Below are 27,825 nucleotides of genomic sequence, written 5' to 3'. Positions count from 1 at the left end.
TGGATGTTTAGTGTTGTCTGCCCTTTAAGCAACTCAGGTCTAGTGCACAAAGTGGGCCAATTCCCTCCACTTTTTTCAATCTATAAACACCTTCCACTCCTCCTGCATCCCTCCCCCCCTCCTTCAGGCTTCAACACTCCCTCCCAACTCCTGTAAACCAAGCTTTTCTCTCCTATTCCATCCTTTAAACCAAGAACCAATCCCTTTTTGGAATTCAGATCAAAATTCAGGGATGGAGCCGGTTGAGGTTGCTGGACTCCAGTACCTCGCACCTGCAAACGAGGCCCCCTTCCCAGCTCATTTCACTGCGATGCAGAGCATACCTACATTCCATTACAGCAGATTCTTAAGACCCATACCCAATCCACAGATCCCTCCTCCAGTTCATGAGTTCACACCACAGTCATCATGTGTCAGCAATAACTCTTCTGATGAAGCAGAGGAGCACCAGCTGAGCATCATAGATGAAAGGAAGCAGAGGAGAATGATATCTAATAGAGAATCTGCTCGCCGATCACGGATGCGGAAGCAGAAGCACCTGGATGAACTCTGGTCACAAGTCATGCGGCTCCGAAATGAGAACCGTCAGCTCATAGATAAGCTGAATCACGTGTCAGAGTGCCACGACCAGGTCCTCCAGGAAAATGAGCGGCTAAGAGAGGAAGCTTCTGACCTTCGCCAAATGCTCAACAGCCTGCAACTGGATAGTTCATATGCCACGTTGCAGGATCTCGAAGAGATACCATGCAACACAGCTCACCTAAGAGCTGAATCAAACCAATCCATCACTAGTTCCATGGATTTGCTTCATTGAGATAGGGGCCACGTTTCTTATCTTCTCTCTCTTTTTCTTCTAAAATTTTTCCTTCTTTTATTTCTATGTTCCTCTGTTTGTTCTGTCCATCAGTGTATCGGTCTTTGTAATCTTATGAGCCAAATAAGACAAAGAAGAGGCCATGAAACAACAGCTTGAGGATGTATCAATCTAAGCTTACTTATGAGACATACAACTAGATAGAGTTCCAGGTGTTTTGAATTAGTTTCCTCTCTGTAACAGTCAATTCTCACCTGTCACCATACAAACACCTAGCTGCTTGTAGAGCAAAATAACTAAGTATGATGTCTGCACCAGCCCGCCGGAGACACATCAAAGACTCCATCATGACTTTCTCTTCATCAATCATTTTCAGAACAGCACCAGCCTTGATCATGGAATACTCACCAGAAACCTGTATCAGGAAAGAAAAACCAAGCTCAGTAGAGGGACAAACAAAAAGATGGATAAATGAAATTAAATATGATGCTAGAAAAGGAGCTAACGACCCCATCAGGATACTAACAGAGAAAGGAATGCTTTGAGGGGAAATTCTCAGTAATTCTAAAGGGATCCCATAGCCTGTCCATAGTTGGACAGAATAACAGTAGATAGTACTGAAGGTAGTGCAGGTTGTGGATCAGAATGCAATTACTGTATAAAGTAGATACAGAGAATGAAAAGTTGATAAATAAAATTCACTGTAATACTAGAAAAAGTGACGACTCCATCAGGTGTACCAAAACAGAAGAAATGCATGAAATTTGGAGTGGGTGACTAGGCACATTACAATGGAACATGTGCAATAACTTGAAAGAGAGGTCCCATGGCCTGTCCAGAGCTGAACATGGTAACAGTAGCTGAGGGTGCTGGTGGGGGTTGTCGATCATAATGCAACTACCATAAGACGTAAAAGCATTAGGAAAACTTCTCCACTTAGTGTCCAAGTACCTCCCTTATGCTCATGAGAAAATCGATGCCTGCTCTAATTTGACTAACTTGCGTCCCCTTTCTTTTCTCCTCTTTTCTTATCCTTAATTTTGGGCCGAGTCAATCAAAAACTCTTCCAATGTTGTTTGTATAATACAGCTCCCCTTTTACGATGCTGCATGTGCTCCTAGCAGAACCCACTAAAATTGTCCAGGATTTTTCTCTTTTTTCTCCGGTAGATTTTTTAATTCAGAATTTTATGTATATATGTGAAGCATGTACAAAATCGGAGGTGGAAAACAGTGAAGTGGTTCCTTTTTTCTGACGTAGCTCCCACAAAATTCATATTCCACCAAATTAGCAATGTTCCAACCCCCCTTCCATAGTTCCATAAGAGCAAAAAGACCACATTAGCCTGGTTCAGTTGAGCTAAACTCTTTTCTCGGTTATAGACTGGATCTCATAGCATGTGCTTTGTGCGACTCTCAGGTCATTGCCTTGGTAGGACCACACAAAATGGTGCATTTTTTCATGTTCTTTTCTTGATTTTTATCTAAAAATTTTGCTTTTTCTGGACATTCTTCATTTATGTGAAGCCAGTACACAAAGGAGGTAAGAACAGTGATGGTTTCTTTCAGATAGTCCCATTGAGACTTGCAGTCATGGCTTGTTTCTTTATGAAACTCACCAAAAAAAGATATGCACATCCACACCAGTGACACAAATGAATGCAGGTGTACGAATCTATAGATGTAAACATAGTAAGATAGGAAATTAAATACACATGCATCTTACAGTTAATAATTAAGTTTCAGGACAGGACTCTTTGAACGCAAGTTGCATTTATAATGTTTTGGAGATCATCAAAAATTCATAAAAATTCTATATACTATTAACTAGGAAGCCAGACAAGATGAAACCAAACTTAAAAGGAAATAAGATGCGGCAAGAATATACTATATTTCTTTTATAGGAAAAGAAGATTATACCATTAACTAACAAAGTGGAAAGCAATAATTCAGTCTTAGTTCAGTGGTTTGTCTAGTTTGCAATCAGGCTGCAGCTTCTTAATAGTTTACAAACTTTCAAAGAAGCTCATTAATTAATGGCTCGTTTCTTGTTTCCGTGAGGAGGGGGATACCACCGAAATTAGGCTAGGTAGATGACTAAATATTTTTGTGTACAAACAAAGAAAAAAACACACACACACACAGACATCATTGCTCTGTATAGGAGTCCCATTATTACTGGATTTGTTACTATGGCTATGTTTGTTTCCAGGTAAAAACCACTTAAAAGGAAATCTTGAAAGAAAACGTTCTACCAAATTTTTTCATTCCAAATCTGGTTATTATATTTTACTTCACTTTGCATCCAAGTCCCTTGGATTTGAAACGGAAAATAAAGATTACATCTAAAAAGAATAATTACCAAATATGACAAGAGTTTTAACTTTAAAGTAGGTTACACAATCATGATTACAAAAGTTCCCTTTTTCTTTTTTAAACCAATTTCACTTCACTTCCCTTCCTTTTACTTGCACCAGATAAGGTACAAAGTCATTATGTGATTTTTAACTGGAAACAAATTAGAGCCTATATTTCCTTTTGTAATAACAAATAGAAGGCAACATGGAACAATTTATAAGGAGTCTTCTTGCCTGAGCATCTTCTTTTCTTTTTTTCTTTTCGGGCAAATTTACTGAAATAATAATTTTGCTACAAATATCGGACAATTTGTTAGTAAATTTTCCTAAAAACAAACCAATATGCAAACTTTCCTCCTTATTGAACACTTTAAATAGTTCAAGATTTGTCTCTAGTGTGAAAATTTAGGTGATTCCGGTCAAGAGCAGATATTAACATGATTTTGTTATTCCACAATCATATCCTCCAGCAATTAAAACCTGATTTTTTTAGGCAAACTTTTCGGGGCTAGAAGACTCATAAAACTCGTAAACTTCATGTCATTTTTTTGGAGGATCAAGAAACACCATTTAATTGGCCCACCAAAGAGACTAATATCAGCTTAAAGTGATAGTTTTCTGTATTAGTTTGGATCATAGGGGGAAAATACAGAGTTCCAAAAAGCTAAAAAAGAACATGTGCTGATCAGATGATCATGAAACATCTGCTCAGGCTGATTTTTGGTACAGGTAATCCCTGAGGTAGGACTCATTCATTGTTGGATCAGGATTTTTTCAACATGGACACACGGCAAGCTATGGGGCCCCGATCTAAGGCACTCATGTTTCACAAATTAGGTGAGAAAATCAAATAAACCCCAATGCCCCCTTTATGATTGCAGCAAATCGCAAAAATCATAAATAAAACCATTCACAAATTCTTCCCTGTTAACTCAAATAAACCACTTTTTCATGAGATAAAATGTAAAAACTACTTATGAGAGTCAATGAAATCAATGGTCAAAGAAATTACTCTAGATGGATGGAAATACAAATGCCTATGCAAATATCATACCTGAGATACTTGAAACAAATACTACATATATCGTTCAAAACTAAAAAATTTAGCAGAAGGGAATAATGTCAAGAATGAATAATGCAATTCACAACCCGAGGTAGAAGATAGTCAAGATACCTCTGAGAAGATGGTTGTATTTGAGTTACCTGATAAGCAGCAATTGGCAGAGAGGAATTATCTCGAAGAAGTCGTATAATATCCAAGTATGGGAGTCCAGGTTTCACCTGTCAAGCCGATCAAATTATTTCTATCATCAAGGATCCTTCAACCAATAAGTTTGGTCAACTAAAGCTCCTAAAAGAAAATACCTACCAAAAGGATATCAGCTCCCTCTGCCTCATCAGCGCGGGCCTCAACCAAAGCTTCTCTATAGTTTGCTGGGTTCATCTGGTAACTTTTGTTCGTGAAGCCAATTTGATATGCAGTCGTAAGTGCTAGTAACAAAAGAGTATGGAGATTCAACAGTACAAGGAATTTAAGTTTGGTTCGTTTCATACGTCTCTTTGTCTCCAAAACGGGGATTTGAATCTAAAGCCTCTCGGAATGGACCATAGAATGAACTTGCATACCTGTTTAGAATATAAATTAGATTAACATAATGAAAACAGAAAATGGTATAAATTACTGCTAAAAGACCAGATATAATGATTAAGGAGATCTAGCAAAATGGGCACATCTGTTACAAATTTGAAGGTGATCAAACAGTTCCAAAAAAAGAGGAATGACAGTCATGTGACACTGGAGAAAGAAACTCCATTAGTAAACATATGGTAATTACATTCACTTTTTTTGTCAATATCCATTCAAGAATTTGTATCACATAAAATAGTTTATTGAAAATTAGTTGAGGAAATTGAAGCTTATTATCTATAGAAGTTGAGAACGCTTTCTCAGTTTACTTAAAGAGACGAGGAACTGAATTACTTTTAGAAAAGAAAAAAAAAAGTAGTAACCACTTGAACTTAATATCTGTTATAGAAGACCATTAGTAAAAACTTTCATTTGGGACTGAATAAAAATAAAGCAAAACTCATAAAAGATAAAATAGTGCTCTTGAAGCATTTCATAATTGCTTTTAGTTAGTCCACATAATATAATCGACTGTATCTATTAGTCATATGAGATATTTTGTTAAACGTCGTGTATCACTATAGGACCCAAGGAGAAGAATAAGGATAGTGGTAAAGCACAAGCAAATTACTTTGCTGTATATGACATGATAGACACATGCTGAAAACCTTCAGCATCCAGAACTACACGAATGGCTCCTACACGTCCATCCATCATGTCACTTGGACTGACAACATCTGCTCCTGCTTGGGCCTATTCACAAAACCAAGATGATACAATTAAAAACAACTTTGGAGGACATAGAACAGAATAGCATGTAGATAGACCTGCTGCATTATATAGAATCCTCTGAGGTTACCTGCGCAACAGCCTGTTTACACAACTGATGAACTGTTTCGTCATTCATTATAACACCTGCCAAATATGAACATAGCATCTGATTGATAAATCTACTCATTGATGCATGACAAAAGGAATTTTAAATAAAACTCAACAAAAAAGAAGAGATGAAATCTTGGTTGTCCTACTTTGGTGGCTTACTACACCATCCAACTTCTGAATCAGTCAGCAGACTTGGCTCTTTACAGGATCTCTAGTCCTAAGAGGTTCCAGATTGGAAGGAGGTGATGCACTCAAATATAAATACCAGTTCATAGTTGATAGGAAAACCAGATGGGGTAATTTGTCACACACAGGTTTCTTAACCAACTACGCCTCATTCCAGAATGGCAGAAACAATTCTGTTCACAATGCCAAATGCTAGATGAATATGGGAGGAGGAAATAGAAAGAACACACCTGATGTTCTTCAATGGCTGTCAACTAAATCAGATCCAAATTGGATTTAATTAGGGTGGACTTGGATATATGTAAGTTGATCTGATTCAATCTGAAATCAGATGGATCTAACTAGATCTAATATGAAGATACCTAGACTCAATTAGATTATAATTATTGATGGTGTTGTGGTGTTATTATTGTCTGACCATTGTCATCCCAAATTAGCACTTACGAGTTATGCCACCTAACTAAGTTCACAGTTCTTCCTTCATAAGTTTTGAGGGTCTGAAAATGATTCCTATATTCAACTTAAGTAGTTTCAGTGTCAAAATGATACTTGGAAATTTGTAGGTTCAAAACCCAATAGTAGCATTATATCTTTAATTAACATTTTCATTTAGAAGGAAAATATCCAATATGACCCAGTCAAGTCCAGATCTTTAGCAAATCTGATTGCATAAATCCAAAAGAATTAAGATTCAGATCTAGATCCAACATATTCATTACTAGAACAGATTATGATATGCCTGGACCTAGATGAATTAAAACCTACAGTCCTGTGCTCTTCCAAGGGTATGTTAAGATGTCTCTATCAACCGAGATGGAGTTTCACCTATATGGACGAGACCCATACTTAGAACTGATTACCTTGTGCCGTAGACTCATAAGCTCTTTTGGAAATTACCAAAAACACTTGGTCAAAAGCACAATATTCTTCTCATTGACAGACACAGTACACAAAGCCCCATCATTCGGAGCTCTACAAATTAGTTTCCAACCAATCAAATGGCCTTCTTGTAAGTGTCTTTATCACTGACAAGTGACAATTACCATGACAATTGAAGGGAAAATTTGCAAGACAGCACCAAAAACAACCACAAAGACAATTAATTAATTAATTGAAACTTAAGAGGCAAGGCTTAAAATATTCTATCGTATAGGGCCGTACCAGCAGATACAATCGGTATCGGAAGGCCTTGATATGACACGGTACCGATAGGAGACTATCAAAAATATAATAAATTACACTTGAGGTACCCAATGTTTGATAAATGGACATTTGGGGAACCTCACGTTTGAAAAGGGACGTTTGGTGTTCCAAAAAAAGGTAAACATTACTCCGACTTAGTAATCAATTGCAAATTTACAAAAATATCCCTTGCACAACCCATTTCTATTGATTATTCTTTTGTACCCACTTCGTCCTTGCCTCCACCCCCACCATTACCACATTCTTCTACAGTTCTACCTCCAACCCCCGCCCCACTGCCCCCCCCCCCCGACTCTCTCCGGCTCCTAGACTCCGCAGCCCCCTTCCCCATCCTTTCTCTCCCCTCTTCTGCCCCATCTGTCTGGTTTTCATGGGGTTAATTATGTGGCTAAGAATGGGGATACCAAGTTCTCCACAGCACACCAAATATCAAACCTCTCAGTGAGGCTAATTGTGGTCCATCGGATTTGGGTTTCAGATCACAATCAAGACCTGCAATTTAGATGAGAGTTAAATTTCTATTTCGAGTGACGGATTTCAACCTTTATCATAATCAAGACCTGCAATTGTTACTGTTTGCAATCTTCTAGTGGATGCTAAATGCATTTTTTATTGTTTAGCAACCGGGTGCTCAAAACACGGGAGCCCACACATTATGATTGCCCTCCACCATTATCAATTCAAAGTTATTTGTCAATAGAAAAACAAAAGCCATTGCAGAAACAGCGTCAGATCCCACTGCAGAGTCTCCATGAGCAAAGCCATCGCTTAGTACACTGTAGACGCCCACTTCCATGCCGTCTTCGAACAGGCTGGCAAGTCCCATAAGTTTGACTATTCCCACTTGTTTGCTAGCATTTCACCCAAAAGCTCAAACTGTTAGGGAAGGCAATGTTAATGTATACATCAACACTCCCCCGCACGTGCAGGCCAAGATCCCATGGTCCTTGCACGTGGAGCTCATGCGGCATATCCTTCACGTGGCACCGAGGGAGAAATATCAGGAAAACTCTTCCGATTTACTGCCCAGGAGTTGAACACTTGCCCTTCCTGCTCTGTTACCATGTTCGCTACCGTTTCACCTAAAAGCTCGAACTGTTAGGGAAGAGCAACATTAATGTATACATCTACACCAATCCATTAAAACCACTACCCAGTCTGTCCCTGAACAGAAAACCTCTGCATTATGGTTCGTGATCTTGGTATCGGCTGGATCAGATCGGATTGGCCGATACGGATCGGGATAGCCCAAACTCGGGCAAATATGACACTTTTGTCCCTGTTTTCTTATAATTAAAAAAAAAAAAAAACTAATTTTTTTACATTTTTACCCCTGTCCGTACAGCTGGATCGGATCGGTCTCGGCCAATACCAAGCCGATCCAATACCTCAAACCATGCTCTGCATACTTGTCCAAAATTCAGAGGGGTGGTTATATACAGTCCGGCAGTATGATTTCCATCGATGAGTCCACCTTTTAGGTCATTTCTTACAGCGAACACGCCACTGAAATGCTCGACCATAATCCCCACCCTCAAGAAACCTCAGACCCTCACGGTTGATACTAATGTCAATACGATTTTCACCCCAACCAGCTCTCCTCTCCTTAAGTATCCTCACTACACTTCCCCAATTGTTATTACTTCTTGTAGTCAGCTCTGAATATGAATGCTTGAGTGATCAGAATCGATCACCCAGGCCCTTTATTTATAGTAATCTGAAGTACATGTAATTGAAGTAAAACTCCTCAGTCCTAATCCTACTAGGAATTCCTAGTACAACTAGGAATCCCAGAGTAGTACTCGGCTGAGGAGGAAAATACAATAAAACAGTGGAAAATAAAAAATAAAAGAAAGAAAAAGAGTAATCCTAACACAACTAGGACTGCAATCCTAACACAAACACAACTAGGACTGCAATCCTAACACAACTAGGACTAGTTCCCCCAATCGGGTAACTAGCCTATCTCAACACTCCCCCTCAAGTTGGAACATAAATGTCAACCATGCCCAACTTGACAAGAATAGGATGAAAAATCTTTCCACTTAAACCTTTAGTAAACACATCAGCAAGCTGGTCAGAAGATTGCACAAACGGAGCACACACCAGCCCTCCTTCCAACTTTTCTTTAATAAAGTGTCTGTCAACCTCCACATGCTTAGTACGATCATGCTGAACCGGGTTGTGAGCAATACTAATAGCAGCCTTGTTGTCACAATACAACATCATGGGAAGAGGAACAGGAGTCCTAATATCTTGTAATAAACCTTTGAGCCACAACATTTCACAAATACCTTGTGCCATAGCACGAAACTCTGCTTCAGTACTAGATCTTGCCACGACGTTCTGCTTTTTACTACGCCACGTAACAAGATTGCCGCCAACAAATGAGCAATAGCCAGAAATGGACTTTCTATCGGAGGAACCAGCCCAATCCGCATCGAGATATGCTTCGACACGAAGATGACCATTCGAAGACAAAAGAATTCCTTTACCCGGTGCTGATTTTAAATATCGAAGGATCCGGATAACAGTATCCATGTGAGAGGAGTGTGGATCATGCATGAACTGACTAACCATACTCACAAATACTGCTATGTCAGGTCTTGTATGAGACAGATAGATGAGCTTACCAACCAATCTTTGATACCGACCTTTATCAACAGGAGTTCCCTCCTTTTCTTTAAGTCTTGTAGTAGCATCCATAAGTGTATCGGAAGGATGACACCCTAGCATTCCAGTCTCGGTCAATAAATCTAGGATGTACTTTCTTTGAGAAAGAAAGATGCCTTTAGAAGATCTAGCAACTTCTATCCCTAGAAAGTACTTTAGTTTTCCTAGATCTTTTATTTCAAATTCTCGCCCAAGAAAAGTCTTCAACTGGGTGATTTCATGATTATCATTCCCGGTCACCACAATATCATCAACATAAACTATTAGGAGAGTTACCTTTTCACCATTTTTCTTGATACACAAAGTATGATCAGCGTTGCTCTGCTTATAACCTGCAGAGACCATTGCCTTATGAAATCGTCCAAACCATGCACAAGGGGACTGTTTCAGTCCATATAAAGCACGCTTCAATTTACAAACTTTCCCGCCGGTCTTATCACAAGAGAATCCAGGTGGAATGTCCATGTACACTTCCTCGTCAAGTTCTCCATGGAGGAAGGCATTCTTCACATCTAATTGTTGTAACTCCCAGCCAAGATTCACTGCACAAGAAAGTAGCACTCTGACAGTGTTTAATTTCGCGACTGGTGCAAAAGTCTCCTGGTACTCGATCCCATAGGTCTGAGTAAATCCTTTTGCAACCAAACGTGCTTTGTATCGATCCACAGTGCCATCTACCTTCTGTTTCACCACAAACACCCACTTACATCCAACTGGTTTCCTTCCTGGAGGAAGAACCACAAGTTCCCATGTATTATTCTTTTTTAAGGCTTGCATTTCTTCCATCATTGCTGCTTTCCACTTGCCATCTGCAAAAGCTTCCTGCCAATTTTGGGGAATACGAACAGAAGAAAGAGAGGAGACAAATGTACGAAATGATGGAGAAAGGGAGTCATAAGAGACTACATGAGAAATGGGGTGCTGGGTACAAGCCCGAATACCTTTACGATGAGCAATAGGTAAATCAGAGATGAAGGAGAGGATATGTTACCTGGAGATCGATCCGGTTCCAGGGCCGACAACCGTGGTGGTGCTTGGAGCTACGATGGATGGAAGCTGCTTGTATTGGGAATGTCCCCTGATATGTTTTGAGATTAGAGTCGTTAATTTTCTTCGAAATTCCCTAATGGTTTGTTGGACTGGAGTCACCTCCCCCTGAAGGGAATTATCACCAATAGGATTTTCAGCATCCTCTAAGTTCTCCCCCTGGGGAAAAGCCGGTGGGGAAGTAGGAGAGGGGAGAGGGGAGGAAACAACAGTCGGTTGAGGGGTGGGTGAAATAGGTAGTTGGACTCGGGTCTGGGTCTGTATGGGAAGGTCAACCATCACATCTTCACCAAAAGTCTCCCCCTGAAGAGGTGTGGGGTGATAATAAGATAGAGTTTCATGAAAGACAACATCCATACTGGTGAAGGTGCGACGGGTAAGAGGATGGTAACACTTATATCCCTTTTGGGAAGGAGAGTAACCTAAAAAAATACACCGGGTCCCACGGGGTTCAAGCTTGCTCGGAGATCGGGTATCGCGAACATAACAGACACAACCAAACTCCTTTGGTGGGATAACAAAGGTGGAGGACCCCTGCAGTAATGAAGCAGGGGTGGCAAAGTCAAGGACTCAAGTAGGGAGCCTATTGATAAGATAGGCAGCAGTTAGGACAGCATCTCCCCAATATTGGGAAGGGACAGAATGGGCAAACATAAGAGCCCGAGTCACCTCAAGAAGGTGGCGGTTTTTTCTTTCAGCCACACCATTTTGGGCTGGGATATCAACACAACTGGTCTGATGGAGTATTCCATGGGCAGCAAGGTACTGCTGAAACTGACCATCCATGTATTCTTTACCATTGTCACTACGCAATATCTTGAGAGTGGCAGTGTATTGGGTCTGAATCATTTTATGAAAATTTTGAAAACAAGAGAAAACTTCACTTTTGTTGTGCATTAAATATACCCATGTACACCTAGAATAACAATCAATGAAAGAAACAAACCAACGGTGGCCTTTAAGGGATGGTTTGCGGCTAGGCCCCCAAACATCAGAGTGAACAATATTAAAAGGAGAAGAGCTTCTTTTATTAGAAATAGAATAAGTAGAACGATGTTGTTTAGCCAAAACACAGGCTTCACAAAAAAAATCATCTTTATGACATTCTTTAGCTAATGCTGGAAATAAAAGGGATAATGTTCCTAAAGGGGGGTGACCTAGTCTATTATGCCATTGTTGAAGTTCGAAGAAACTAACGCACTTTGAGGGATGGGAGAAGCCAAAGGCGGTGGTGAAGTAAGATTCCCGATGTCAGCGGTACAATCCACCATGCAACTTACCACATCCAATCGTCACCCGTGCTCGGATCCTAAAACACACAGTGTGAAGGAAAAAAGGTAACTTTACAATTTAGGTCACGGGTAAGACTACTGATAGAAAGAAGATTAGTGGTAAATTTAGGAATATGTAAAACAGATGATAACTTAAGGAAGGTGTACAACTGATGGAGCCCTTTCCAGAGATAGAGGAGAGAGAGCCATCAGCTACTCGTACTTTGTCTTTACCAGATGTAGGAGAGTAACGAGTAAAGATACTGGAGGATCCAGTCATATGATCAGTGGCACCGGAGTCTATGATCCAGGGAGAAGAGACTACCGATGCACAATGACCAACAAAAAAAATACCTGAGTGAGCTACATTTGAACCTGGAGGAGTGGAAGAATTGGCAGGTGTTGTTGTAGCAGTGGAAGCCTGTAACATACGACGGAAAGCCTGAAGTTCATCCTTGGATAGTCCAATGTCGAGTAGGAGGGTAGGAGTAGCGACTTGATATGATTAGCTTTGTTTTTCGATTTGCGAGCAAGACGTTTAGCCTCAAAGTCGGCTGGTTTGCCATGTATCTTCCAACAGGTGGCCTTGGTGTGCCACAATTTTCCACAATGCTCACATTTAACCTGTGTCTTCTCAAATTTAGAAGTATCAGCAACTGAAGGAGTAGAACCAGCCCCGGTCTGCAATGCTGATCGATCCGGAACTGTAGTTTTGAGCATAGCAGTTCTTCGGCGATCTTCACTGTTAGCCAAGGCATAAGACTGTTCCAATGTAGGGAAAGGGTCTTTGCCTAGAATCTGAACCCTAATTGGGTCGTATTCCACATTAAGTCCAGCCAAAAAATCATAAACCCTAATTTTGTCAATATGCTTTCTGTAGGCAGCAATGTCAGTGGCATTAGTGGGCTGATAATCAGAGTAATGATCAAGTTCTTGCCAATACTTGCGGAGTTCAGCATAGTATTGAGGGATTGATGAATCATTCGCTTGGTGTCATGGATTTTCTTCCTTAATTCGTAGACCGAGCATCATTCCTACCGTGAATAGGTGTCTTTGGCAGCCTTCCATATCCGGGCAGCAGTGTCTAGGAGAAGGTAGCCCGATGCAATTGAAGGATGCATAGAATGAATAAGGTATGACATGACCATGGAGTCGTGGATAACCATTTAGTCTTGGCAGCTCCTTCTTCAGATAGGGATAGGAGTAGTGCCTGTAAGGTGTCCTGTGTAGCCACGGCCAGCAACTGTAAGGTAAGTGGATCTGGACCACATTAAATAGTTTGTCCCATCTAGTTTGGTGGGAGAAGCAAAAGGAAGATACTCTGGTCGAGAAGATCCATCAGAGTCAGCTGAAGTGATGTCAGACATCATGTAAAGTTCCTTCAAAAATCAGAAAAAAACTGATGATGTAATAGGAAACCCTAATCGAGTAGAGCCCTGGGTTTTAAGGCTGTGTGAGTTGCAGCCCTTAGAACTGGCTGAAACAAGGTTCGAGTGTCTTCCTTGTAGCAGAGAAAGTGTCCTCCAGACAGTGGCCCCTTCAGATGAGCCAATAAAAGCCCTGAATTGGAGAAGTTTTAGGTCAGCAGGGACAGATCTGAATGCAAAATAATTGCAGATTTGGATCTACTGTGGATTGAATTCAGATCTGCAGTTTGAATGCAAAAAATTGCAGCTTTGGATCTGCAGTTTGAAAACAGTAGGGTGTAGATCAGAAGGTGCAGGAATCAATCTCCAAATAAAACCAGAAATCCAGCTCGATTAGGGCAGCAGCTTGATCTCCAAGGTTGGAGGAAACCTGCGGCAGGTTCAGATCACCCCAGTATTTGAATGATTTTCAGAGAGGTGTCATGGAGGGCAGCAGCTAATTCTTCATTGAATCACCTCAAAGATGCTGCCCTGCATGAAGTAGAGAGTCCGAGAGAGTTGGAGAAGAAGAGAACCAGAAGCCGAGAGTGTGTTGAAGATGGAAACCAGAAAAATCGAGGGGAAGCTGTTCTTCAGATCAGAGATGGCTCTGATACCATGTAGTCAGCTCTGAATATGAATGCTTGAGTGATCAGAATCGATCACCCAGGCCCTTTATTTATAGTAATCTGAAGTACATGTAATTGAAGTAAAACTCCTCAGTCCTAATCCTACTAGGAATTCCTAGTACAACTAGGAATCCCAGAGTAGTACTCGGCTGAGGAGGAAAATACAATAAAACAGTGGAAAATAAAAAATAAAAGAAAGAAAAAGAGTAATCCTAACACAACTAGGACTGCAATCCTAACACAAACACAACTAGGACTGCAATCCTAACACAACTAGGACTAGTTCCCCCAATCGGGTAACTAGCCTATCTCAACACTTCTCTCTGGTGGAATCTAGTTCAATGAACAAGAGAGTTGACTCCACTGAGGATATTTCTGGGCTGAGTTATTTTCTTGACAATTATCCATTAGGAGGAAAATTTGAAGTTGGCTATGGATCGATTAAATTAAAATCTTTTCAGGGGAAAAGATGGAGGAGATGCAAGATGAAGGCAGGATTTGATCCTAGGCTTGGGAGATGAGATAACCCACAAGCTTTAACTTCAATTGGATTTGAAGTTTAATCACAGCAAATGGGTCATTGCATATCTTAGTAATGGGGTATTTCATTACAGGAAATTTAGTTTGTCTACTTACAATTTCTTCTAGTTCGATTTTTCTGATGTTCTGTTGCTATGATTCTGCAAGGAGCCTTCTTCAAATATTTTTAGTTCTCCGCACCCCTTCGTCCATCAAACATGTGGTTTTAAACCTCAAAATGGCCTTCCACTTTTTTTTCTTTTTTTTGGGGGGTGGGGGGTTCTATTTAGCTCTTCTCTCCTTGAGAAGGCATTCGGTGCTCGGGAAATCATATTATTGAACCCTGTCTTCTCTCATTTGCAGTCACTCCCTGGTGGGGATAACAAGCTTCTTTGTGAAACTGTGTATAAAACTCAAATACTTAGTTTGAAGTGATAATTCCATTCACGTATGACTTTGAATTTATACAATATAGTGGAGGAGCTTAACTCCTTGATTTGAGGTATATGGTTACGTGACTTTAGGTAACCAGGTTACAAGAGATAAGCACATGCAATATAGGATAAGAATGGTTTGTTTGAGAAGTTTGATCTCAGTTAGGGAAGAGAGACCTAGTGCTTTACATCATCTGTGAAATGCGTATTACCCTCCCCCCCTCAAACTAAGGGGACTGTTGGTCACGTTTAGTTTGTCCCGTAACTTCTTGAACCATGGTGTGGTCAATCCTTTGGTGAAGAGATCCGCAATTTGATCTGTGTGGAGATATAATGAACTTGCATGTCTTTGCGTGTGACTCGGTCCCAAATGAAGTGATAATCAACTTCAATGTGTTCTGCCCGGGCATGAAAAACCGGATTGGCCGCAAGACTGGTAGCCCCTATATTGTCACACCACAGTGTTGGGACATCACGACTATAGATGCGTAGATCTTTAAGAAGAGTGTGAATCCATGATAGTTCAGCAGCAGTGACAGCCAGAGCACGGTACTCAGACTCAGTGCTGGACCGGTTGCTTCTTTGCTGCCCAAGAAATGAGGTTTGGCCCCAAGTATTTACAATAGCCAGTGATCGATCTGCGATCGTCAACGTCACCCGCCCAATCAGCATCGGAATAGGTGGCAATGGGTGACAATGCACCTTTGGTGATGAACAACCCATGATTTACGGTTCCTTTGAGATATCTTAAGATTCACTTTACGGCTTCCCAGTGAGATGTGTGCAGAGTGTGCATATGTTGGCAAACCTGGTTAACCGAATAAGTAATGTCTGGTCTTGTAAGACCCAAGTACTGTAGAGCACCAACTGTGCTTCGATAAAGGGTGATGTTCTCAAAGGGGTCACCCGCAAGGGCTGAGAGTTTTGCACAAGCAGCAATTGGAGAACCAGACGGCTTTACCTCACTCATGTTGGTCCGTTTCAAAATATCAGAGATGTACTTGGACTGAGAGAGGTGAAGACCCGCAGCACTTCGAGTTGCATGGATACCCAAAAAATAATGCAAGTTGACCAGATCTTTCATGGCAAATTGAGTGCCTAAGCTGTTGAGAAGGAAGTGCAACGAGGCACTGGAGTTACCCGTGAGTACTATGTCATCAACATAGAGAAGAAGGTATATATGAACAGAGGATTGATTATAAATGAACAGTGATGAGTCTGCTGTAGAAGCACAAAAGCCGAGTCCCAAGAGATAGGTTGTGAAGCACTGAAACCAAGCGCGTGGAGCTTGTTTGAGGCCGCAAATGCCCTTGTGCAAATGGCAGACATGAGTTGGGTATTGCTGATCGATGAATCCCTGTGGTTGTTCCTTGTATACTTCCTCATCCAAGAAACCATGTAGAAATGCATTGGTGACGTCCAATTGACGTATTGGCCAATTATTGCTCACTGCAATGGAGAGAACCGTACGCACAGTGGTAGGTTTTACAACTGGGCTGTATGTATCCTCATAATCAAGTCCAGCCTGTTGATGAAACTGAACGAAACTGAGCAATATATAATTCTTGACTAAGTAGAAGGCTGAGCAGTTCGTCGGAGGACAAGGGATCTGCACGAGTCATAACAGCAGTGACGAAGGATTCAAAGCCACCGCCAAGACCACCGAGAATATAAAGAACAAGATCGCTATCGGCAACCGGCTGGGAGGCAGCAGCAAGTGAGTTCACAATTCCTTTCATTCAGCTGAAATAATCAGCAACAGAAAGGGAACCTTTCTTCATAGTTTGTAACTGATAGCGAAATTGCATAATGCAAGCGCGAGATTGAGACGAGTAAAATCGTTCAAGGGTAGTCCACATAGCAGCAGAGGTTGAAAGACCAATAACTTGAGCCATGACAGGCTCGGTGAGTGTGGCGTTGATCCAGCTTAGGAGAAGCTGATCATGAAGTACCCAATTATCATAAGCTGGGTTCGGAGTCTGAACAGTAGGATCCGTACCAAGAGGAATCCTCTTCTCCGTGCAAGCAATCGAACTATCAAGGTAACCGTACAACTGAGTGGCTCGGAGAATCGGAAGAAATTGGGAACGCCAAAGAAGATACTTTTGTCGATCAAGTTTAATGGACACAAGATTGGTAATGTTGAAAAGAGGATTGAGGGGAGAGGTTAGGGAGGTGACGGTAGGAAGAGTTGCAGCCATGGCAGCAGAGGTGGAGGATGAAGTCGACATAGTATAACCTTGAAGGAGACGTGAGTCAAAGGGCAACTAATACCATATAAAACTCAAATACGTAGAGTTTGAAGTGATAATTCCATTCACGTATGACTTTGAATGTATACAATATAGTGGAGGAGTTTAACTCCTTAATTTGAGGTAAATGGTTACGTGACTTTAGGTAACCAGGTTACAAGAGATAAGCACATACAATATAGGATAAGAATGGTTTGTTTGAGAAGTTTGATCTTGGTTAGGGAAGAGAGACCTAGTGCTTTATATCATCTGTGAGATGCGTATTACTGTGATTGAACGCGTTAGGCAGCTCACCATTATGACCAGATTATGGTGTATAAGTTCCATGAGGATGACCATGGTCAGGTTGTAGCTGAGAGAAAGCGAACTGACTTGGAGCCTTATTTTGGGTTACCCTGCTATTCAAGCATGGTGAGGTTGTTTCGGGTTACAATACCCGAATGTGCTTATCTCTCTCATAATTGCCTTTTGGGTGGCGGAGGGAAGAAGAGAGAGGGGGAGAGGGATATAGATCACAGCGGGACTGGTAGGGGGAGGGAGAGAGAGGGTGGTGGAGGAGCTGTGGAGTCTCGGGGGCAGGGAGGAGAGAGAGAGTGAGTCAGAGTCGTGGGGGAGTGAGGCGGGAGGATGGAGGGTGGAGGTAGAAGAGGGTGGTGGTGGGGGAGGAGGTCAGGGTGAAGTGGGTACAACAGTATTCAAAAGCAATGGGTTGTGGAAGGGATATTTTTGTAAATTTCCAATTGGTTACTGTAAAGAATAAAGAAGAAGTGAAAAGTTACTGTTCACATGAAGGAGTTCCTTTGGTGTGCGCGAATGCTGGAGTAATGTTTACCTTGCTGTCAAAATCGCTCTGAATGAAAATACTTTTTTAGACATCAAAACAAATGAATATTTTACCGCACTTTTGGTTTTTAGCAATGTTTTGCCATATTAAGATTTATGGAATTTTTAGATTTGAGAAAACCCCCAGCATTTAAAAGTTGAAAATTACACCTACCACCAAGAATCCAATTTTTGTTCTTGAACTGGTGGGGGTTTTACTTTTTATCCTTTTGGAATTTGATTTTTTAACTATTTTTATTGGATTCAAATAGGGGGTATTTGCTTATTTATGAATAATATCTCAAGTAAATGAAATAACATATTATTTCATTTACTTAAATGATATTATGCATAAATAAATGTTTGTCCTGGTTTCTGCCATAAGTGTCTGTCTTGGTTTCTGGCATAAATAAGTGTCTGTATACCAAGGTTTCCCATTGAATGACCGAGACCACCAAGATCTCAGCCGAGACAATGCATTCCTACTGTTTCGCTTAACATCTCGTCTCGATTTTCCAAAAAACCGATACCTCGGCGAGTTCTTGTTCCATGCTTAGAGCCCCCCCCACCCTACGATTAATGAAGTTGATTTGAGATTGCTTATGAAAGTTTTATTGTCCCAATTGCGTGGATGAAGGGCTGAGAGAGCCTGGCTGATGAGAGCCGAAACCCGAAGGGCTGAGAGAGCCGAATCTCCTTATCCCCTTGTATCTTCTTCTCCTATCTTCCCCTCCTACCCTACTCGGTCTCCTTTGATGTTGCTGTTGCTGCTGCTGGGACACTCCAACCTGCTACTGTGCTACACTCTTGAAGACCTAATCAGCCACTAATCATCCCTGTGAATTGCTGCTACTGCCTCCCATCAACAGAGGGCTGCAGTCCTTCTGCGACTCCAGTTTTTGCCCAGATTTTCCAGCAAACTTCAAGTGCTAATATCTCTACAACCAAGGCTCATACTCAGCAGAGGTTTGGAGAGCAGAATTACAAAATCAAAGGATACACTCGATCCCAAGTTTGGTGTTCTAAATTCCACTGGTTTGGGAGGTCTGTCCTAACCTTCTATTTTGGGATTCCCTTCATATCTCCCTTGCTAACCATCAGAACTGGCTGAGATTTGGAACACAAGACCTACCCAGCTCCTGCTCCATTCGAACCTAGTTTGACACCAAACTGCTGGCTAGATTAGCTAGCATTTGTTACCTTCTATTTTGGTGTTTACCTTCTAATTCTGATTTGCTTCCATTATTGATGATCTGCTGCAACTATTAACGATCCTACTGTAGAGTGGTTCTTTGTGAACCCCTTATACATTAGTGAGGCTCCTATTTCATCATTTGGTAGACCCATAGTAGATTTAGGTTTCACAAATACAAGACCTAATCAGAATTGATTTTCTCTAGCCTATTTTATGCCTTCACACCTATTTTCTATTTTTCTTGCACTTAATATTCTCTAGCCTGTCCCAACCTGGTTTGTTTCTTACCCGGTTCATCTATTTGCAGGTCAGGTATAGGGTTGAGGCTAGGTCAAACAGGTCTGGTTCAAGGAAGTCTGAAACAAAACCAGATCCATCCTTACTTAAAAAAGTGGAACTTCATTTGGTTTACTAATACCAGTATCTTCAAAGGTACTCATTTAATACTGTGGTTATTCAATTAAAACGGGGAAACAAGTACTTTGTAAATTTAATGGTATAAAGAAAATTGCGTATAGAACTTAAAATTCAAGAATTAAAGTTTATGAAGAGATTAAGATGGATGAAAAATCCATGTTACCATCTTCTCTAACAATGCCATCATGCCCATCAGAGGAATAAGGATCCAATGCAACATCAGTGTAGATGACCTAAAGAAAGACATAAAGCACCTAAATAGCTGCCAAGGTTACACCCAAAGAACAAAAGAACACAAAAACAGGGCAAAAAATATGTACTCACAATGTCAGGGTACTTGTTTTTGAGCAGACGTATTGCTCGAGGTACTAAACCATTCTCATTGTATGCTTCATCTCCTGCCGGAGACTGAGGGACAAAGAGGAAAATATTCATAAATCATTCTACTTCACAGGGAAGTAATTTGAAATTGAGACAGAGCTAGAGAGAGAGAGATAGACCTTTAAAGCATCTGGAACTTTTGGGAAAAGCACAAAACTATTAACACCAACATCCCTAGCCTTGTAAACCTACAACAAGAGAATGCTTACTTAGATCACTGTTAAGTGGCTGTGTGTGTGTGTGTGTGTGTGTGTCTGTGTGGACGGGTAACAGGGAAGTACAAAAATTAGCTGTAGCGTCACAATGGTCATGCTGCACAGAAATCACATTGCAATGTGTAGCCATTCTTCTGTTTACCGGTGGTATAATACATTTCACAAATAGAATAGACGTAATAACAAAAGCAATAGGTATCTCCACATTCAAAATTAACAGGTATGAATAGGCATTCCTCGTATATGGGTCTGCAGTTTATGATGTAATTCCTTTGGAGGGGCGTCGGCTGGTTGGCATTCTTCTTCTTCTTGTTTTATTCTGTGATGTACTCATCCTCTCAATATTGCTTCTTCTTCTAACAAATAAATTTGCTTATTTATCAAAAAAAAAGCAGAACAGGGTTTTTTTTTTTTTTTGGGGGGGGGGGGAGGGGTGAATAAAAATTCATTACCAAAGAGAATACAAGAAGCCTCCAGAATTAAGGGGGAGAAAAAAAGAGAAGAGAACAGCCTACAATACATACGGCTAACCGACCCCCTAGGGGGAAGGGGAGAGAAGAGAAGAAGGGAGACCCCAGGAAGCAACAATGAACCTGTTCATTGGGGAGTTCACACAAGGGGGGGGGAAGGAGAGAAGGATTTGGAGCTGACATCCAAAGAGATGGAATCCCAAATCTGTCTGTAAGACCTAGAGTTGGTAGTCCATCTCCTAATGTTGCTCTCCATCAAAAAATACGAAATGGTAGCCCCAAAAGCCAACAACCCAATTCTATCACAATGCGAGTTACCCCCAAAAGATTCGATGATCCACTTCCAATCTCTCTGAAAAGGCAAAATTGATGCAGATACACTACCTTGGACCGACCCAAATCCAATTGGGTATCCAAACCAAGATGAACCGGTTCCCAACCATGTTCTGGTTCAGTAGGATATTTAGAATTTATTTTACTTGGGAAAAATATGTAATCTTTTATTTTGGGGTAGCTATTAGACTTAGAGGGAAATTTTCAATTTGAGTTTTATTGAGTTTCTATTTTAGTTAGTCTAAGTTTTAGAAAGTAATTAAGAGTCTTTATTATTAGGAGCCTTTTATTTCTCTTTATATATGATGTAATTCTCCATCGTTAGAGACAGATTTGAAGAATGAATTGAGTTTATGGTTTGAGTAGCCTGAGGGTTGTGTGCGTGTGCACTCTTCCTTCCCCTCTCCCCCCCCCCCCCCCTCTTCTTCTAATGCAATTTCTTCTCTCCCCCTGCAACTCTAACTCTTCTATTGCCCTCTCTGAGAAGCCCACCATAGCAGATCACCACCTTGGTCTGCATTAAAAATCCTTCTTCTAGGCCAGCATTTGATGAGGATTCCAGACCAAATAGTAGCCGAAAAAGAGCATCGAAGAACAGATGATCAATAGTTTCTAAGCCGTTCCAACAGAGGCAGCAAGCTGGAGAGACACTTAGATGCCAGTGAATGAGGAAAGACTGAGTTGGGAGATAGTTTGTAAGAGTACGCCAAACACAAAAGCTATGTCTTGTTCTCAAGCAGAACAGGGGTTAAAAATGCTTCCATGCAGGTTTCCACTCTCTCTTCTATAAGTCATTCATGAATCAAGATCCTTTCCATGTAGAGAAACACTGCTATGTAGATATATTGCTGCTTCTATAACTAACAAGTTCCCTGAGGGTTCCCCCCCCCCCCCCCAAAAAAAAAAAAAAAAAAAGTTCTCCGAGAGTACTACAGAGACTAGGACTACAGCGAGTGACACACCAGAGGTAGTGAGTTCCACTAATAGGGTCCCAATAATTCCACACAACTATGCTAAGCACAAACACTCCATAGAACTTTACGTGACAAAGCCACTGGCACCGAAATACTCAATGACCTTGTTTGGAGATGGTAATTTAAGGTATAGTGATGCTGCAAACTGGTACCATTTTAAAGCTTTCTTTCCACCCTTTTAAAGGGGGAAGGGGTTGGAAGAAAAAAAGGAGGAGAGGTAATTAGTTACTTATGGGAGCAGAAAACTAGCTAAACATAAATCACCTCTTCCACAAGTCCATGTCTCCATCCCAGCCTATAACATCCAGGCATAGCTCCAATTGGGGTGTCCTCTTCACCTGAAAGTTTTGCAAGATAAGAAGGCAAATGTATGCATACCCCAATATAAATATAGTGTAAAACAAATTAGTCTTCTGGAACTGAGCAAAAAAGTGAAGAAGATAGAAAGAATCAGTCAATACGGACCTTCATGAATAAAAAGTGGATACACAAAATTTGCAGGAGATATAGAAGTCTCCTGGAATGCTGACCTCAGTACAGGAGACTTCCGATTACGGCGAGGACGCCTACTTAGTGGCTGAAACAAAATACCAGTTTTGTTCTTTAACAAGGCAGTGTTAACACACAACTTTATATATAAAACTAATTCCCTCTCCATCAGTAGATAGAAATACTAAACAAATTTGAACCTAAATTAAAATTCATTTACCAAAGAGCTGGTGGTTTGAATGGTCGATAGTCCTTCCAACCTATTAACCCCATTAAATTCACTAAAGGGGCTGCCCATTGGAACTACCAGACTAATTATATAAATTTCATGACATCCAAACAATATAATTAGTGGTTGGTGAAAGGAATGAGAAAGTCATACGAATGGTGAGACAAGAGGAGTTCCAGGTGGTGTAGCAGCTTTAGGGGGAACAGGTGGTGCTTCAAGAATATTTCCAGACACAACTGCAGCTTCGCATTCCTCGTCACTTAATCCTAACTTCTCCGGTGACCTCCCCCGATCTTCACTTGCTCTGATGACTAGCAGAGGCCGGTTTCGTTTCTTGATTGGGCGCTCAGCAATAATAAATTTCGCATTGGTTGAGGGTTTCAAGCCAATGAAGATTCGACCATCCAAAGGTCTAATTGCTAGAACATTACTTGTAGAAATGGAGAAAGCGCAGGCCATTGCTTCTATCTACCACCTTATTCTCTGCAATGGCATATTTCCAGTGTCAGTAAAACCGGAGCAAAGAAAGCTCATATGTCATCCTCAGTGTAGAAAGTGAAAGTGTCTGATACCGAAAATGTTTTTTATCAAAATACATGGGAAGAAATTCAATTTTCAGCTAGTAATCACAGAGGACCATGAGAGGATGAGCTGGGCCGATCGCAACAAGAATGGTGAAATGGGCATGCAAGAAAAAATTGTATCTCAGAACCCAGGCTTATGAAGTCAAAGAAATTGACCTCTTCAAGTTAATCAGAAGGGGTGATCCAATCGAAATGGAGAATAAATATAGCCTTTTTTTTGGGTGCAAGAGATTAAATATAGCCTCAGAATGCAATAAAAATCAAAACTTGAAACAACAGAAGTGAATCTGGACGACTTAAAACCAAATATTTGAGGGAATTCAGGTGTAGTATAGGGTGATGAGTCATGAATCTTACCCGGTAAACCAAATACTGAGACAGGAGTTGACATTGAAAGCGAGGCGGAAGGCCTTATCTTCTCAGACATATATTATGATTGGATCAGTTAAATGGAACAATCACGTTTTGGAAGAAGGGTCCCTTCTTTTTCGGTTAACACGTAATTTATCTTTGCATACAAAAAATCAAGAGGCGCTGTTCTCTATGCAGCAGAGCGCAGGCTGTGCCCAGGGGTCTGTGCCCAGGGGTCCGTGCAATGATCATCTTACTCCCTGAATGGCAGGCTCATGTGCCTGGGCACAGTAAGTGCCACGGCACAAAGAATATTTTTTTAAAAATCAATTAAATAATTTAAATTAGGGGTGTTGCGGAAGACATTTCCGTCTTCCATGGGGTTGGAGTAATCATTTGTCCCACTCTCTTTTGTCGCAGCTGGTACATTTTCTCCAAGAAAAGAGCAATTTGCGATCTCTACTATCCAATCCATGATCATCTACCCCAAGGGTTCGGTTTGACCGTTAGATTCATTAGTTTTTCGCTGCCAATCTAAGGTTTAAAAACCCTACCGGAGTTGCCTTAGGGAATGGATTTCAATTTATTTAATTATCCATCCAATCTTTCATTTATTCAAATTATCATAAATAAATAATTTTAGGTGTTTGATTGCCAAGGAACTGTTTTTCCCGTGGAGAATAAATTTCACTTTTGAAGTAAGATTGCAATTTTTATTTTCTGACAAAAAAAAGCAAGTAAATTCAAAACGTTGGGATTCTCGAATTTGCGGTCTTTTCTCTCAACTGAAATATCGAAACCTCTGAAGGCTTGGAGAACCTTGAGGATGTAACCTGCATTGGTTCTCTCTATCTCTTGAGATCGAAGCTTGGAAGATATGCGTTGGATCTTCTCAGGTTCTTTTTCTGAGAAGCTCGGAAGACATTGATTCGCTTTGTGTGTGTGAAGCTTGAAAGCTCTGAGCATGGTTGGTTTTCTAACGATTGGACGCTCTGATATAATCGAAAGTTCATCAATCCTGTTCTGATCAGGTATTAGATCGTTTGCATATTTATGATTTGAATTTAAATAAAATAAATGGAATTTGATGAGTGAAAAAAACCCTGGGTTCCCCATGTCGTCTCTGATATAGGCAAACAAACAAAGAGGTGTATCTCTTATCTCTAGTATTTGATTTTAATCTGTGCTTTCTCTCTAGTTCTATCTATAGGGTTTGTTGAGCTTCAGTCCGTTAGTCTCTGTTTTTGGGTATTTCTAATCATTCGCAAGCATGTCTGTAACGGCCTGTGTCAGGGATATAGTTGGAATCCATAAACCAGATTCTAGAGAGATTCATTAACAACACCAAAAATTGAAACCATGAATTTATGATTAATTTCCCACTCAATGACACCTGCTTCTTCTTCCCCCTTCACTTGAATCTTATGGCTGCACTCTAACATTAATTTATCTTGATCTGTTGTAAGGGAGGGAAAGGGATCACAGATCTGAAGTCTGCTCTTCAGGTACCATTAACCACCTGCTTTGAACTATCTGATATTTAGTCCCTACTTGTACAATAACAGTTGGGTAATTTTGACAGGCAATTTTTGGTGAATCTTTGCTTAAGAATAAGGAGGATTTTCTTCAAACTTTCTCTACGGAGAGTTGTTACATCAGGTACAAATGGCAGCTTGTACATCTTTGGTTTGACTGGACGCTATCCACACATCCACATTCTGTGGTCTCAGCCTTTTGGTTAATGCTTGTTTTCCATCTCTTTTCCTGTTTCAGAACTTCTATCTCAAATGGAAAGGTCATAGACTGCAAAGCTTCCCAGGATTGCAGTAACAAATCTAATAATCATTTGGAATCAGAGGCAAATACTGTGGAGGTTCTTTCTACTTCTCAATTTTCCTGTTCTCATATGCATTATATTTTATTGTGCCAGCTGAAATCAAAAGAACTGAATTCTTATAGGAGAAGCTTAGACTCAATTACTGGTTTATAGCAAGTGCTTTCCTCCCTTGAATTTACAGGTAGTAGCAGTCTCTGTAATATCTGTCCTATATAAACAAGTATTTTAAATGAGTGTGTGGGAAGTGTTTGGTTGTTCGCCTGGGCAACTATTGTATATGCAATTCCTTTTTTCAGTTTACACCCTCCTTTTGTGGTTGGAACAATGGTTAAATTGTTTAGACCATCAAATCCCATTTTTTTAATATATAAACTGGCTTGACCTTAGAGTCCACTGTCCAGAACTGTGTTAAAGGTTATTGCTCCAGGATATAAACCTTTTATGAACAGGGTAGCCTTGAAAACCACGTAAAATAATTTCCAATCTATGTACTTCTACTCTCTCTAACATCTTTAGCATACTTCGCTTGACAACAAGTGCGATAAAAATGACCATTCTCTTTACTGGTACTCCAATACCTTGGAACTTGCTAAATTGTTGTATACTCCCCATGCATCTCTCTCTCTCTCTCTCTCTCTCTCTCTCTCTCACACACACACACACACACACAGATGCACAGTTGTACCATGCTCTGTATGCTCTTGATAATAATACCTGTAAGATTATGAGAATATGCTTCAGTGGTGCTCCAATACTTGGCAATCCTTTCACAAGTGTTGTGAGTTTAGATACTGCTTTTGAACTTGTAACCAAGTTCACTGGTGAGTGAGCCCATAAATCGAGGTACATGTCTTAGCATTTCCAGTCCTTTCTAATTGGTGGAGAGTTCTTAAACTGTGTTGTTTCTTAGTTGTTTAGGACTTTCTATTTTAGGCAGTTACTAAATTTTCATTGTTGCTTTGTAGTAAATTTCTCACTTTATTACAGAGTTTCCTATTTGGTTGTAATGATGGTAGCTTATAAATAAAGAACAAGGGCACACTAGCCCCACAGATTTGGATGTTTTGAAAAACATGTATACTGTGGTGAATCAGTCACAGTCCTTGTGGTGAAGCAAGTAGCAACCCAAGGTGGGGAAACCTTGGTTTGGGACTGGTGGTGAAGCCTTTCCCATAGGTCATAGATGGTGAAGACTATGATCATAACCCCTTCTTTTCCTCTTTCTTTCATCACTGTTCAGCAAGTATTCCAGCGGATATCTCTAACTCTTATTAGGTGATTTTAGAACTTTGTGTGCTTATTTAATCCTTTATTCTTTCTCTTCAAGTTGTTTCTATCTACTATATTTTTTAGTGTTGTTTCATGTTTGCGATAGGGTTATTTGACAACATATAAGTCTGAAGCTTAGACTCTATTTTTAGAGTATCTAAACATCAGATGGGGCTGAGTTTTGACTATGTTATTATTCCCTCCCCCTTCTACTCCATTCAACCCAAACTTGAGTGTCATCACAGTGGTGGATTGAGAGTTACTCAAGTTCTCCTTACTTGCCATTTTCTGTTTTTTCTTAGTATCTATTTTTTGTCTCTGGTTCTGCTAAATTAAAGGTGCACAAGTCATACTAACTTTTAATTTGTAGTGTTTTTTTTGCTAAACAAAGGGTTCAGTTTGTATACCTGAGAAATGTGATTGCCAAATGCTTGTTGTTTGCTGATCAGTAAGAGGGATAAACAAACAACCATTTTAATCACGTTCAATACCTCCATGCTTGAAACTCTTGCCTAGCTCTTCTTTCTTTTCAATTAGTCCTACTTATATTTCCTTTTATTGAACTCAACTGATTCTATTGATTGATTGTTATTTATTTATTTATTTATTTATTTTGGGGGGGGGGGGGGTGTACTGTTATTTTTGGGAAAAGGTTCCCTTGCAGCATACTTGGATTTGCTTGATGAAATTTAGGGTGTTGGTACTTATTAATGGTGGATAAATTTTCAAATTGAACTCTCTTTGATCAGTATCTGCCCAATGCCTTAATTTTCCACTCCATGACATTAATAATATTCTCCTTATTTGCTCCAACCATTAAATATAATGTTGATTTGTCCATCGCAGGTTGGCATTTTTTATCGTGGAGATTTGCTTGCTTGCGGGTTCTGTGAGGAATGCCTACCATACCAGATACAGGACAGTTTTTGGGGACCAACCTCCTTCTTGCGAGATCTTGAG

The 27,825-nt window shown here is 40.4% G+C and overlaps 2 protein-coding genes and 2 long non-coding RNA genes across 4 annotated transcripts; 3 read left to right on the top strand and 1 right to left on the bottom strand.

Moving 5' to 3' along the window:
- Positions 1 to 186: 186 nt before the first annotated feature.
- Positions 187 to 1,048, top strand: LOC122664184 (basic leucine zipper 43-like). Its single transcript, XM_043859901.1, has one exon. The coding sequence runs from the start codon at positions 233 to 235 to the stop codon at positions 812 to 814; it is 582 nt and encodes a 193-aa protein (XP_043715836.1). The 5' UTR covers positions 187 to 232; the 3' UTR covers positions 815 to 1,048.
- Positions 977 to 23,310, bottom strand: LOC122664183 (delta-aminolevulinic acid dehydratase, chloroplastic-like). Its single transcript, XM_043859900.1, has 12 exons — positions 22,978 to 23,310; positions 22,572 to 22,683; positions 22,371 to 22,444; positions 20,234 to 20,302; positions 20,058 to 20,141; positions 19,897 to 19,966; positions 5,657 to 5,712; positions 5,429 to 5,550; positions 4,725 to 4,796; positions 4,540 to 4,621; positions 4,374 to 4,451; positions 977 to 1,229 (listed from the first exon to the last, which is right to left on the bottom strand). Exons 1-12 carry the CDS (start codon positions 23,281 to 23,283, stop codon positions 1,065 to 1,067), a joined length of 1,290 nt encoding a protein of 429 aa, XP_043715835.1. The 5' UTR covers positions 23,284 to 23,310; the 3' UTR covers positions 977 to 1,064.
- On the top strand, positions 19,445 to 27,825 carry LOC122664186. The gene is made up of 3 exons (XR_006333305.1): positions 19,445 to 19,458; positions 22,823 to 22,825; positions 27,712 to 27,825. It is a non-coding gene; the product is annotated as an uncharacterized LOC122664186 (long non-coding RNA).
- On the top strand, positions 25,175 to 25,893 carry LOC122664185. The gene is made up of 3 exons (XR_006333304.1): positions 25,175 to 25,264; positions 25,342 to 25,418; positions 25,533 to 25,893. It is a non-coding gene; the product is annotated as an uncharacterized LOC122664185 (long non-coding RNA).

Source organism: Telopea speciosissima, chromosome 6 (assembly GCF_018873765.1).
Source record: "Telopea speciosissima isolate NSW1024214 ecotype Mountain lineage chromosome 6, Tspe_v1, whole genome shotgun sequence".
Lineage (NCBI taxonomy): Eukaryota > Viridiplantae > Streptophyta > Magnoliopsida > Proteales > Proteaceae > Telopea > Telopea speciosissima.
This window is presented reverse-complemented; position numbering and strand designations above follow the sequence as displayed.

Bases quoted from the DNA above. Each gene is read 5' to 3' on its own strand.
- LOC122664184 (XM_043859901.1), top strand. From the start codon at position 233: ATGGAGCCGGTTGAGGTTGCTGGACTCCAGTACCTCGCACCTGCAAAC.
- LOC122664183 (XM_043859900.1), bottom strand. From the start codon at position 23,283: ATGGCCTGCGCTTTCTCCATTTCTACAAGTAATGTTCTAGCAATTAGA. The intron at 20,142-20,233 runs GTCTATCTCTCT...TTTGTCCCTCAG, and splicing joins AAGTTCCAGATGCTTTAAAG to TCTCCGGCAGGAGATGAAGC. The intron at 5,713-19,896 runs GTAACATGGATT...CATATTTGGCAG, and splicing joins TGGCATTGTTAGAGAAGATG to GTGTTATAATGAATGACGAA.